Source organism: Melopsittacus undulatus, chromosome 3, assembly GCF_012275295.1.
Source record: "Melopsittacus undulatus isolate bMelUnd1 chromosome 3, bMelUnd1.mat.Z, whole genome shotgun sequence".
NCBI classification, from domain to species: domain Eukaryota; kingdom Metazoa; phylum Chordata; class Aves; order Psittaciformes; family Psittaculidae; genus Melopsittacus; species Melopsittacus undulatus.
Genome location: NC_047529.1, coordinates 12,653,061 through 12,667,362, shown reverse-complemented (window position 1 = coordinate 12,667,362; position 14,302 = coordinate 12,653,061). Strand labels below are relative to the sequence as shown.

General features: G+C 38.0%; 1 protein-coding gene across 2 annotated transcripts in view; it reads left to right on the top strand.

Moving 5' to 3' along the window:
• MAP4K3 (mitogen-activated protein kinase kinase kinase kinase 3) overlaps nucleotides 1–14,302 on the top strand; it is an 80,290-nt gene that overhangs the window by 44,105 nt on the left and 21,883 nt on the right. For both annotated transcript variants that reach the window (XM_031047515.2, XM_005147399.3), the window contains exons 15-21: nucleotides 4,173–4,231; nucleotides 5,391–5,429; nucleotides 5,707–5,760; nucleotides 9,340–9,382; nucleotides 10,175–10,337; nucleotides 11,348–11,457; nucleotides 13,204–13,245. In XM_031047515.2, coding sequence (XP_030903375.1) covers nucleotides 4,173–4,231; nucleotides 5,391–5,429; nucleotides 5,707–5,760; nucleotides 9,340–9,382; nucleotides 10,175–10,337; nucleotides 11,348–11,457; nucleotides 13,204–13,245 — 510 coding nt within the window. The remainder of the gene's footprint in view (nucleotides 1–4,172; nucleotides 4,232–5,390; nucleotides 5,430–5,706; nucleotides 5,761–9,339; nucleotides 9,383–10,174; nucleotides 10,338–11,347; nucleotides 11,458–13,203; nucleotides 13,246–14,302) is intronic.

Sequence of the window (14,302 nt, the reverse complement as noted above, 5' to 3'; positions counted from 1 at the left end):
CTGGGGAATTTGTTTCATGGCATGGCCTTGCCACCAAATTTGTCTTTGAGAAAATCTTTATGCTGTTCTTAGTCATTGATTTCTTTGCACATATGGTTTATCTGAAAGTGTGATTTGCCTTTCTACACAAGTTCTTCATTTAATGTTACCCAGGTTGTTGAGAAGAAATGGTGATTATTCTCTGTATTACCTTTTTTCCAAAGTGATCATTGCCAGCAGATAGCACTATCTTGTACATACTTGTGCTGCTTCAGGAACAGGTCATTGATAACCTTAGGCTGAAAGTGAATAATCTGGGCTGTGTCTTCAATTTAACACCAAGTTTTACTGACCTCTTCTCATTCTGACTGGCTGTAATCTTGAGATTCTCTTGGAAAATATCTGTCTAGTCACTCAGATTTGTTCAGTGTTGATGTTGTCTCATCTGAAGTGTTCTAGTTAACTCAGCATTGTATGTATGTTAAATATTAATGTAGGTTCGTAAAGTTGTTGGGTTACTTTAGGTATGCAGGTCAGGTAACAGCTTTCTATTAAGCCAGTTATTGCATCATTTAGTAATTAATGTTAATCTGTTCTTCCCAGTGGGAATACATAAGTGGTAAGATTTGTTTTGTTGAAAAATACCTTTATATTTGGCTTTAAAAAAATCTATTTTTATTGGTTATTTTGGTAAAGTATAACAGCACACTGGAGGCTTTGCAGGATGCAAGCAGTATTTAGTGATGGGTTTTGTATCAAATATATAGCTAGAAGATTTATAAAATTATATGAATATATTTGGAGTAGAAGGAATTTCCCTAGCAATGGATTACTTCGCCACATTTGGAGTGAAAACCAGCAGTATTTAAGGACTTTGAAGAACACTAAGAAGCTACTTAAGGCAAAAAAATTCATATCCAGTTAGAATCATAGTCAGATAAATGCTAATAGGCAGCACAGTAGCAAACTGAATCAAAACAAAGTCTTTGTCGTTTTAAAGCATTTAAAGATAAGTAATCCTGACAGATGTCATTTTTCATAAAGGAAATCCCAGTAAGGCATAAAAAGTCTGACAGATGACGGCTCTTTACATTTTGTGAAGGGTTTCATATTTTCTCCTATTGTTTTTTTGTCATAGTTGTACAGTATATGTAGACATACATTGCACAGTGTGCAGATGAAAACTTACAGATATTTTAGGCTCTGCCCAGTGTAAGATCTTCACTTCTCACTTTGATTAATGTGATTTTGCAACATATAGACCTTGTCACTTCAAGGTGAAAATCTCAGATTTAGTTATTCTGATGGGGGATAATTTTTCTCAGCAGACTCCCAGTCTTTGCTGGGGTGTCCTCCTACACAAAACCTGTTTAACCTCCTTGTTTGTGAGTCTGATGACATCTTATGATTCTAGTCTTGCTTTCTGGTCTAGAGCCTGAATCCTCAAAATACCTGTGCTTACATGTGAAAGTTTTTGAGATTGCATAGAAGTAATACAAGTACTTACAGTAAAGAAAGTTAAATTTGTGTTTCTTTGTGGTGGTGAGGACCTGCAGAAGAGAATTAACTGCTTAAGGTGACAGATACTGGAGGTGATAGAGACTGAAGTTGCAGGTGACCTTGAGGGAAGGAGACTTGTTTGGAGCAGGAGTAGAGAACTTGTTTGGGGCATAGGAGAAGGATGAACTGTGATGAAGGGAGATAAAGGTAACAGGAAGGATCAAAAATATCCATAACTGAGGGCTGACCCCTGCCACCTGCTACCTCTCAGAGCCCTGCACATGTTCCTGAAGAGGGGTGAGCTCTCTTCCCTACCAGCACATCACTTGCAAGCTGTTTTTTTCTGTCATCTAACTTTCTAGCTCCACTGACAGATGTCTGGAGGGAATGTCAGGTGGTCCTTGTGAGTCAGACACATAGAAGTGGATGGGAAAGGGAGGTTGTTTTGTTCTGGAAGACATGTTTAATAAAGTTGGTACAAGGATTGAAAAGTCAGTCTCTATGGTTCAGGAAATGCCAGCATGGGGTTTGCCTTTGCAATTTTTATTCAACCTTCTGATCTGTGTATTCTTTTATCTCAAGTGATTATCAGTTTTTTTTCCACAGTCTCACTTGTCTTGGAAAAATGTGGAAAGTCACTGAAGTGATGAAATGCTACTGACAGCTGCGGTAGAAACACCCATGTGGAAACTACTACTTAGCTTTACAGAGCAAAATTGAGGATGCAGTAAACAACCCGGAACTCCTTGCTGAGCAGGAAACAGTACACATGGCTTTGTGTTAAAGTGGTTGCCCTTTAGTCTGGAGCTGAAAGCTGCAGTGGTTTCTGCTTCATCAGCTTGGGGCACTGGCAAATCTAGTGTGAGACTTTTCCTCTGTTTTTAATAAGTGCCCTTTTAAAAGGCTCCATGAGTAGCTGTTATCTAACCCAAGTTTATTAGTCTTATAGCTTGGATATCTGGGCATCTTTCTGAAGTACAGCATACTTTTGATATGGGCTGCAGCTGAAAGAGGCCTCTTCAACAAGAAGATGTTGGAGACCTTTAAAATGTTTTCTGGAAAGGAGCAGTGTTGCTCCATTATCACTAAGTTGCTCAGTAGTTCATTTCTCCTTGTGAATATACTCAGTATTTTGGGAGCAAATTTATGCCCCAATTTTTTCCTTTTGTGATCCATCTGAACAAAAAAATGCACTTTAATCATAGCAGCATCCTTCTGGCAGATGCAGATTTGATGGTGCTTCGGTGTGGTCCCTGTATTTCCATTAATGCATTAAATTTGTATGCCATATGGTGTCTGTTGAATTGCCACTTTAAGTAGCCCGTGCTCCATGATTGCTTGAGTGCTTGACTTTGCTGTTAGTACTGCATTTCTGTTTTTGATACAAAAAGTGATCCTAAAGTATACATGAGAACATATATAATTATCCTTAAATTATGTACTCTTATAACTAGAGCTATATAAAAACCACTTTTACTGTCCTCTCTGCTTATTTGGTTAACGTCCCCATGTGCTAAAGGCATTTCAGGCTCCCTTAGAGAACTACTCCACATCTGAAGTAAATACTACAATGTGCCAATGAGGGATGGCAGAGTTCTCTACAGGGTCTGGTAGATCACAGAGTCCTTTCTGTTTGGTTCAGGGTTTGTAATGGAATTTTTTGCTGTGGTTTTGTTAGAATCATAGAATAGTTTGGGTTGGAAAGGACACTAAGATCATCTGGTTTCGACCCCCCTGCCATGGGCAGGGGCACCTCACACTAAACCATGTCACCCAAGGCTCTGTTCAGCCTGGCCTTGAACTCCACCAGGGATGGAGCATTCACAAATTCCCTGGGCAACCCATTCCAGTGCCTCACCACCCCTATAGTAACGAACTTCTTCCTTATATCCAATCTAAACTTCCCCTGTTTATGTTTCAACCCATTACCTCTTGTCCTGTCACTACAGTCCCTAATGAAGAGTCCCTCTCCAGCATCCCTATAGCCCCCCTTCAGATGCTGGAAGGCTGCTATGAGATCTCCACACATACTTCTCCAGGCTGAACAGCCCCAACTTTCTCAGCCTGTCTTCATATGAAAGGTGCTCCAGTCCCCTGATCATCCTCATGGCCCTCCTCTGGACTTGTTCCAACAGTTCCATGTCCTTTTTCATATTGAGGACACCAGAACTGCACATAATACTCCAAATGAGATCTCCTGAGAGCAGAGTAGAGGGGCAGGATCACCTCCTTTGACCTGCTGTTCACGCTCCTTTTGATGTAGCCCAGAATACGGTTGCTTTCTGGGCTGTGAATGCACACTGAAGCCAGCTCATGTTCATTTTCTCATCAACCAACACCCCAAGTCCTTCTTCACAGAACTGCTCTGAGTCTCTTCTCTGCCCAATCTGTAGCTGTGTTGTGTTATTTACATAGTTGCTTTGTTTCCTTTTTTTGCTAGTGACTTTGAGCAGAGGATCTGTGTGTCCAAGGAAGGGACTAAAGTCACAGTTTTAAAAGGAATTAGCGATACAGCAAACTGGCAGAGAGGAGATTCTTTGGTGTGATGGGCCTGAGAGTGGTGTTAGCAATGGGAAGGCCTAAAGAATGAGCTTCTTTGGTAGTTTAGGTGGGGTAGAGGGGTTAACAGCAGCATGACATAGTTTATGTTTGATGCTGTTCATCTTAAAAGATTGATTCTCTTACATTTGTAGGATCTACAGCTAGAATATGGTCATGGTCCTCAGTGTGACTACTTCTTGGGTGGAAATAAGTGAGTAAGGAACATAATTTTCTTTCTTTAATTCATTTAAGACTATTTTAATACAAAAATCATAAATGTATTAAATACATTAGCTGAAATGGATGTAGTAAAATTTCAAGCTTGTTTATATCAGATAAAATTCCAAAATCAGGATTTATATCTAAAATAGTAGTAATTCAGATGATAGAGTTACAATACTTTTTAATCTTTAGAGGCTGTGTTGACCATATCGTCTCTGGTGCTGTAAGCTTCCCTTTAAGAGCCTATTCTTATCTTGGTCTACTTGTTAACATAATGTTCTGCATGGTAGGTCCCACAGAGTACAGTTTTACCACATCTGTGAGCTGCAAGTGTTTCTCTTTGACATTGCTTTGTGCTCTTCTTTATGTTGTAGGGCACTAGGAACATTCAGTTATAGATGCTTTAAAAAATAAAACCTCCCTCAGCAAAGTCCTTTAACTTTGTGTTCAGGCATTTAATAATTTTGTTTTATTAATCATATAAAATAATTTTCCATGTAATTTTTCTTTTCAATCCAACGTATTAATTACATTTATGCATGTCAGAATTAAGATGCCCAGCTTTGCTTTGTTACATGAAGTCATATTTTTAAAATGTAGAAAATCTAAGCATAGAACATGATGCTTGCATGCAGTATTTTAGTTGGGGAAAACATGGATACTGATATGTTACAAAATCGTGTTGTTTTCCATCCCTGTGTTTTGCGTGCTATGCCTTCTGTCAAAGACATAGAAATGAAGAGTTCAGAATGTTATAAAAATAACTAGGAAAGAATTAATGCTAATAGTTTAATACTTTTGTCAGTCTGATTTTTTTTTTTTTTTAATACTATGATTTTCTTGGATAGTGTGGATTTGTTTTAAATGGGATCAGTTGAAGACTGTCCATATTCTACAGTACAAGGAACTGTTGTTAATGGCAATACATTAATAAATGCATATGAAAATGTGTTATGTAAAAACATAGTAATTAAAAGTAGCTATGTTCATTTGTGTATGGATGTTTGATGTGTGTTCTGAAAGGCAGCTGAAATATCATGCTTTGGACTATTTACTGATAGAATCATGGGGGCGTTTGCCCTGACTTTTGATAATTAAGTATGTGTGCCACAATTAAACTATGTTCTTGTTCTTATTTAATGCTGAAGGAGTCTCTTAAAATCAGTTGAAGAAGAACTGCATCAACGGTAATTCCATTTTTTTTTTCCCTCTTGTGTTTCAGTTTCATTTGTGTATTGATTTCTTATGTCTGTCACAACTAGCTCTTGTTTGTGCCTGTACTTGCTGAGAGGGTATAGGAGAGGCTTAGTTGTTTGGATTGCAGCTGTGCTTTAAAGAGTAATGATAAAAAGCTAAAAGACAGTTGAATTCTATAAAAGAGGTAGCAGACTTTGAGCTCAATTTTTCACAGTAGCTGGGTAACTTTAGTACAGCTCAGCCATCGTACCTTGTTCACTTTCTTAGGGGACATGTGGCACATTTAGAAGATGATGATGATGCAGATGATGATGCTAAACAGTAAGTCCTTTTTTTCTTGTAAAAATTATATGTATAAAAGCCAGTTCTTGAATAGATGAATGTTTGTTTGTTGTAAGTTGCTCTGTCCCTAATAGTTCGGGATACTTCATCTTCTACAACATTTTTTAAGATAGGCATTTAATGTTGTTCCTAGACTACATCACTGAATGTTTTCTTATTCTGCTGATAAACTTGTGATAAATCAGGGGGAAGCAATTTGTTCCTCACTTCATACAGCTGTCCTTTTCTTATTATTGAACAAAATAATGGTATACATTGAGCCACTTCCTCTGATCTCCATGCTGATGTCATCTTTATAACTAGTATCTTAAAATAAAGCTCATTAAAAATACATAAAATACATACGTACCTGTCTTCTCTAGATGATCGAGTTTGTTCTGTCTACAGTCTCAGCTAGGAGGATGCTTGTGTGGGTGCTTGATTTTGTAATAGAGCTGGCTCCCTTACCACAGAGCAAGGTTCATGTGACTACAAAGGCAGTATCGATAGCCATGTGTTAAATTAATTGTGCTTATACTAAGTATAAGTATTGGGCTCATTTTGATTGACACATGAGAGCTGAAACAATTTTAAATTTGTAGCCAGTATGTGGAAATCTACATTCCTAAATAAATCTGATATAAAGACAAAAAAGAAAGAAAGATGCTGTTGAGACAGAGTTCTTGTTTACTTTCTGTTAATGGATAATTTTGAAAGCTGTTGCTTCATAACAGAAACCTGTAAAACATGCGTTATCTGTTGCTGGCATCTGTCTCCTACAGAGAACCAAATAACTCTTTTTCCCTTGAGTTATTTTACTGCTGTTCTTTTATAACAAAGGCAGTAGTTTTTATCACTGTAGTGAGCATGAGGGACAGCCCCCTTCAAGAAAGGTAAAGCTACTGATACTCTCTGATATCACGTAGGTTACAAGTATGTTAAACTTGCATTGTTTAATAATGATCTCAAAACACAAGTATGTTTGCTGTTTGACGAAGTATATTTATAGAAGCAAAAATGATTTTCAGTTTCTAGCAGGCTTCATTCCCTTCCTAATTCCTCAAGAAGTTCTTAATATTTCATTATGAAGCTGTTGTTTACAGGCATGATGGTGCAGTTCATTGATAATATGAAGCTCCCATGTCTTATTTTTGAGAGGAAGAATTCACTGATGCTACTCATTGATTTGCTCTCCTGCATTTGGACCAAGCTGCAAACCTGCTTTGCTGCCAGGCTGGATAGACCTTGGTGGTGATAACTTGGGCTTCCACACTGTGGGATGTAACAGTCCCCTATAGCACCATACTTCCAGCTACACTTTGATAGCCTTCTGTGAAGATGCTCTGGATATCTGTATTGCTCCAAACCATGTCAGCTTGGTTCCTCCATCCATACTAATCTTTGGATGTACACCTCTGTGTCCGTTCATTTCTGCTTGATTCCCCATGTCCCACCTTCTTACTCTGTTTGCAGGCAGTATCATCAATATCAGTAATGTTCTAGAGCTTGGAACTTCTTGATCCTTGATGTCTTCAGGTGGTTCCAATGGTTTCTTTGTCCAGTGCTTTGAGATCCTTGTTCCTTGCACGAGCTCCATCAGAATTTTTAACAGCATTGGCTTTAGCTGCTTCTGTCGCTGTGGTATTTTTGTGGGTTTTCTTTTTCAGGTTAAGCAGGAAAAAACCTGATAGCTTCTGGAGAGGTTTTACTTCATCTGACCTTAAGGACAGTCACCAGTAGTCTTCCAAAAAGTCCTGGTGGTTTTTACTGCTTCTGTATTTCATCCTAGATACTCTTGTCCTACAGAGAGGGCACTGCATTTTCCTGTAAGCACAGGGGCAACCCTTCAATGCCTCAACATTGGATCAGACGGATTCTGCACCTGTGCCTTTCTTCTTGGTATCTGCTTGAGCCCAAATATCTGTTGCAATACGTTGGTTCATCAGCTTGGTCTTGGATATCTTTTTCTGGAGTCCACTGAAGATGCAAGGCTTTTGTTCTATTTATATTCTCTGAGATGGTGCTGTAGTTGAAGACCACATGTGACATCTGTCAGATCCAGAACAAAAACAGTGAAGCTGCTGTATGCCCTCCAGTCCAAACTGATGCCACTGCATGACTCTTCACTGCGTGAAGCTGTGTGATTCATAGCAGAGAATCCACATGCTTCAGGGAACAATATAAAATTTTCTCTCTTCTTTTAATAATCCTTGTTGGTTTGATATTTTTTTCTTTCATGTGCAGCAAAGCTGATGGTGCTTGAACTTCCTGGTTATGGAAGCTGGGAAAGCAGAAATTATTGAGGCAGTGCTCTGTGTGATCAGCGTGACAAAACTGCACATAAACCTTGCTGTTGAAACTAGGGCATACTCCATTGTACAAGCGTCTGTTACATTTATGCCAAATTGTTGGCTTTTTTCCCTTTTTTGACACATTTGGCTGCCCAGTAACACTGCGATGGCTGTCAGAGATGCAGGGAAGAGTATGAAAGAAAATACAACTGGAGCTTGGATGCACACAACCGAGGTCTTAAGCTTGGTCCCAATGTTAGGGGGAGAAGATAATTTCTACCACTATAGCAGCTGAAGTGGATGACACTGATAAGGTACCAGGACAGAAACTCCTGAAGAGAATTAAGCAAAGGAGACAAGTTGTTGATCTGTAAACAAGTGGATATCTTACTAGTTGGATGTTTTCCCTAAGTTTTGGAACATAATTTAAAAATAAGGGAAACATTGTGCAAGAATGTCAAGAAGAATGTCAAGTTTTCACAGCTGTATGCCTAATGTATTCAATTAAAATAATTTTGTGTTCCAAAAGATCGGGAAACAGGGCAGTGTGAGAGTTGTTGAAAACCCATCATTTAGAATTTTATGGTTTTTTTACATTTTATTAAATGAGGCATATTCTGTGTTCTAAAACACAGAACCAGTAGAGGAAGGATAATCCTAATGCTTCAGTTTTGTTGTTTTCCTGCTGATACTTTGTACTGTTAAGTTAAGCTGTAGAATTGTTATTGCATTTAAAAATTCTTTTGAAAAAATTCTCTAAAAAAAACTCATGGAAGAAGACACAGACACACACACCCCCTGAATCCAGACTGTGGGATAACTGTCCATTGTATCCATTGTATGTGGATTTTGCATCCATGTGTAAAGCTGTTCTGATGAAGTTGGGAATGATATTCATCAGTTTTCTTGTAACTCCCCTTTGCCCTGGTACTTTCTTCTCTCAGCAGAGTAAATATCAGGTTTGCTCTGCATCTCCCTACTTTTTTTCCCCACAAGTATGTGTATCTTCAGCAGACTGGTTTATGTTGCTTTGTGCTCTCTAGGGATGATCTGTGATAGTTTTATTTCAGATAGTATCTGTGGTATGCACAGCAATAACAAAATGTTTGAGAGTATTTGTGATGCAGTTACTTGGATATAATAGTGCTGATGGCAAGTTAATGGTGTTTAATTGTATGTCACTTATAAAAGCCTGTGTTTTTCATAAAATTGTGTATCTTGAACGCCACAGTGTAAGGTTCAAGGGGCTGCACTGGATAACAACCTTTTTTGTTTCTTTTCTTCGTAGTGCTACTATGAAACCTAAAGTGCCACCTCCTTTACCACCAAAGGTAAGTGAGAGGGATTTTGTTGCCAGATAATAGGGCACTATATATAAATGCAGAAGTGTCTAAATAACTGTATTGATAGTTCTTTCACTTGAGCCATGACTAAAGAGCTGCTGAGTAAAGCATCTGCTTGCTAACTCTTGCTGTCTGAATGGTGATCTTGAGGGGCATGCCTGGATCAGATTAGGTTTTGCATGCTGTCACTTGAAGAGTGAATCTTTTTTACACGGAAGTTACCTTAATGTGAACAAAATTTAAAAGAACCATATTTCTTTTTGTCTGGCTCTTAGTTCCTCAGCCAAAAATTGCAGGTTTGCTTAGTTACCCTCCTGCACTATCTTTGCATAACTCAGAAGGGCCTTGCAAGCAGCATTAGTGCAGCAGGTTTCTAAACAATGTTGCCCTTTGTGGGTACACCCTTTGTTTGTGATTCTTTACACAAAGTTCTAGCTGTATCATTGTCTGTTCCCCTAGTTCCTACTTAAATGTCTGGTTTGGTTATCTGTATTCATAAACAGTGACATTTCCACATGGCCAGTAATTATTTAGTGCATTACTTGAATATAATGATTTTTAATTTGTCCTTTGTTGGTAACAAGGTTTTCCTTATTGCTGTGTGTTTCCTTCTGGTTTATTTTTGAAACATTTGCATGGCAGAACATCTTGCTTTACCAATTTACTTGTGAAAATTTGAGGACCCAAATATTGCATGTGACATTTTTGTCAGTGAGAAGGAGCTTGGGTGCTTTGAATATTTTTTTCATTATGTTTTTATTATTACTGTGTCTTTTTTAGCCTAAATCCATCTTTATCCCCCAAGAAACTCAGTCTTCTGAAAACGATAACCAGGGAACAATCAAGAGATGCCCAACATCAGAAAGTCCAGCAAAATCTGCATCTCAAGTTCCACCCAGGCCACCACCTCCTCGGTTACCTCCACAGAAATCTAATGTTTTAGGTAATAAGAGTGACAGCAAGAAGTGTACAAATATTTCTTAAATAATCTTACATTATTTTCTTTCTGCATCCTCACCTATGCATACATAGGTGTGCATATGCAAAATTACAGTAATGTGGTATTTTTTCGGGGGGGGGGGGGGGGGGGGGGCAAGTAAAAAAGAAAATGCACAAAAGCCAAGATATACAAAGCAAGCATGCTTGAACTCAATTTGACTTGAGAGTCAAATGTACCTTCTTGTAAAGGTATTGATATCATTCCTGCTGACACCGTTGGTGGCACAATTGCTTTTCTGAGTAACAGGCTTATAATGTAGAGTATCGTGGTTGTCACAGGGAATAAAAAAGTGTTCCTGTTTATAAGTTTCAGATTCTGGCTCTGTGTGCCCAATGAGGTTGTCGTTTGACAGGTCAATAATACAGTTTTGCTTTCAAAGTTTGCATTTGTTTATAATAAACTGGGTTGGGTAGGACAGCAGGAAATTGTATTTACTGTTTGCCCAGGCTGTTCCTTTTATGTGTGTTAAAGTCTGCTCTAAGAGTTATTCTGAACTGGCTTGTTTTAAGCGAAGTTAATGTCTGAATCTTATTTGATACTTTGCTAACTCTTCCTTGCTATGTATTTAGTATTGCAGTTAATGTGTTACAGATTTGACTGTAATGCTTAAACATCTAGTGCTCAGAAATATCTCAAGGCTATTTATAAAGGATCAATAATTTGAAGCTTTAGATAAGTTTTACTTTAGATATGTTAAATATAATTTTCCTCTTAACTGTGACTGCATCCCTTTCTCTGTCCACGTTAGTTATGTTAATTGCCAAAAGCCGTGGACTGAAATTGAATGCTCTCTATAGATGGCTTTATGTGCATGTAGATACATATATGCTTCATAAATTAGTGTACTGGAATGTGTTCTGACATAAGTGGAACTTATGGCCTTCAGAATTGTTTTGAGGCTAGACTACTCTGAGCTGAAGGTAGAACACATCTTAAAACATTAATCTTTCTAGGTAATGGAGTCAGTTACGTACAATTAAATGGTGAACGAGAGGGATCACCTCATCAACAGAATGAAGTTAGAGACACTAATTTTTCAAGGAGAGAAAAGAAGGAAATACTGGTAGGTATTTAAGCTTCTGGGTCTTATTTAAAAGTCTCAACTGTTTTACATGTGCAATGAAAAGTAGTGGGCACACTCTTTAGTATAGAAATGCTGAATGGATGGCATCTTGTTTACTTTGAATCAAAGCACAGTTGCTAATCTAGTTGTGATAGTCTTAAAATGAAGTTTGAATCAGTATTTAATTTTCATTAGAAACTGTCATCATCATGGGTATATAGGATTTACTTGCTTTATTCACATACTTGAGATATAATGAGAGCAAGATCTTCTGAGAGAGATGTAATGTGTTGTACTGAGCAATGACTGTTTAAGCAAATGAGTAAATTAAGGAATATGCTGCCACCTGATGGCTTGCTGGAGGATTTGGCTGGCCCTGGGAAAGGAGCTGAATCGGGGTTGTAAAATGAGTCCTCCTTATCCCAGGTGTAGGCATGCAGGTGTTTTGGTGTCAGGGGAATAAAAAAAAAGATGGAGAAACGTAGATTAAGGTTCCAGATAGGTAAGCTGTTGTCTGCTGGTCTCTGGAGCTCTGGGTTTCAAGATTTAGCAGCTTGGGTTTAGTGTCCATCTTGAGCTACATACAGTCATGTGAAGTTACACTCATGGAGAGAAAGCAGTTTCACTCCATGTGTAACCTGATCCAGCTGCGAACAGAGGAAAGGGAGTATTTCTGCATCCCTTTCTCTTCTTCCAAGTGAGTTTTCCCATCAAAGCAGCGAATAGGTTCCAGAGTGGCACTCTATTACTATGATACAAAAGCAAAAGTGGGAATGAATGTGAGATAGGATCTCCTGAGTGTGGGGCATTTGGAGTTAGATCAGATTAAACTTAACATGGAACTATAGTCTTTGGGGGTTTCTTCTAAGGATGAGGTTGGAAATGTCACCCTTTTGAAAGAAGAGAAAATAGAGCAGAAACATTGTGAGTGTTTTTGTTTCAGTTTAAGGAAGTACTTTGGAAAGCATGATTTCCTGAACTGATTTGAGCATCACATTTGAAATGGTGTGTTGGAAATTTCCTGTGTTAACCTGTAAAATACATTTCTTTGGAAGCATATTTCTGTTAACAAATTGATACAAATATAGGAAAGTGGGTCTAGTACTAACTGATAGTTGCTTGTAATAGTGAACAATTGAACAATTGCTGCAATGTTGCTTAAATCTTGTATTGCTGCATATGGCATTCTTTCAGGCATCATTGTAATGTGAAAGTGTTGCACAATAGGCTATGCAGACATTAATTGAGGAGATACTAGGGAATTGTAGTAGAGGTTTTAATGAAAGCAAATGATCCGGTAGTTGGTGGTGTGTAGTCACTAGAGAATGTGGTTAGGAAACTCATACAGAAATATGGAAGTGTTGGTTGGAAGCAAGGTCCATAGCCCCATCTTATGCTTAAAAATGGGAGTGTTGCCAAAGGTCAGCCATGGCTTTCATATTTCGTACATGTGGCACAGCAGTGTCCAGTAGGTGTTTATTGCCTTCCAGTTATCAAAGTCTAGAAATATACAACACAACTCTATTGTCTTAAAAATCTGCAGGGAGGGTTTTTATATCTGTTTTATGTAAATATAAGTATTGGCTTTCTGTTTTCTTCGAATATAATTATTAAATGCTTTTAAGAACAGTCTAAAAAAAAAACTTTAGACTTGTATTTTTGTTATGCTGTAGTATGGGAATGTGCATTTTTCATGCATATGTGTGCGTGTGAGTGTAAACACACTTTTTAACTTCTATTTTTTAGAAACCAATTAGTAATGGCCTTCCTCCCACACCTAAAGTACACGTGAGTATTAACGAGTCACACGGATGCATGCTGGAAGCAGGACATGTTTTCTTAAGCTGAGAGATTGCTTTTTTTGAATGTGTTTAGGGGCTTCTTTTAGTTATAGAAGTCAGTGTCTCTTGGGAGTGTTAAGCCACAGGCACAGTATTTCAGAAATCGCCCTTGGCTATGTGCTTTTGAAGTAAACTTTGGAAGATTTTTTTATTAGCTTTTTCATTGTCTTTGGGTATTGGACTGCTCTCTGCACATTTATGCATCTTTGTAGTGCATCCATTTTCTGGTTCTGATGGTGCTCAGGCTAGAAACTCTGCCTTCTCTTCCTCTTTCCTCATCACACCCCACCTCTTATGTGTAACAAACTTTCTAACCATCCTGTTAAATATTGATTTGACACATTTTCCACTCTGTCTGCTGTCTCCATCAGTTGCCAAATAATTAAAATTTGGGTAAGGAAGGGGTTTTTCTCCCAGACAGTTGGGATTATTGGACTTTTCGCTGTGTACCAGCTCCCTGCCTTGGTACTCAAGACTTTTGTAGTGATACTGGCAGTGCTGAAGTCTTCCCTGTTGTCTTTGTGCAATGGCGTCTTTCTATTTTTCCAATTTTGCTGATTACCTTAATGAATTTGATTCTTCTCTCATTTAAGCATATATAGGCAAAGTCATTGCTTTCATTATAGTGAAGCAAGAATGAGACGTGCCTGAAACACAAGGAAGGATCCTGTTTTCTGCTGATTCTCATTTTAAAGGGTTAATTTCCTCTTCAAAATACACTGTGTTCAAAAGTAACCGAGTGTGCGCAGACTTTCTTATTTGACAACAGGTTAATTAAAAAAACCCAACTTGTCCAAATGTTAACATGAAAGTTGTTGGTTAATTCAGCTTACAGATCAATATTTATTATCAAAGTATTAGTATAGAGTGAAAACATTGCCATTCTGTAGCTGTAGAGTATGTAGCTTTTCATAGAGGTGATACCTGCTTATATTCAGGATGGCAACTGTTACCTATGACTGTGTCTTATATATGGCCAGTGTTTGATAAATTGTAATATTTCA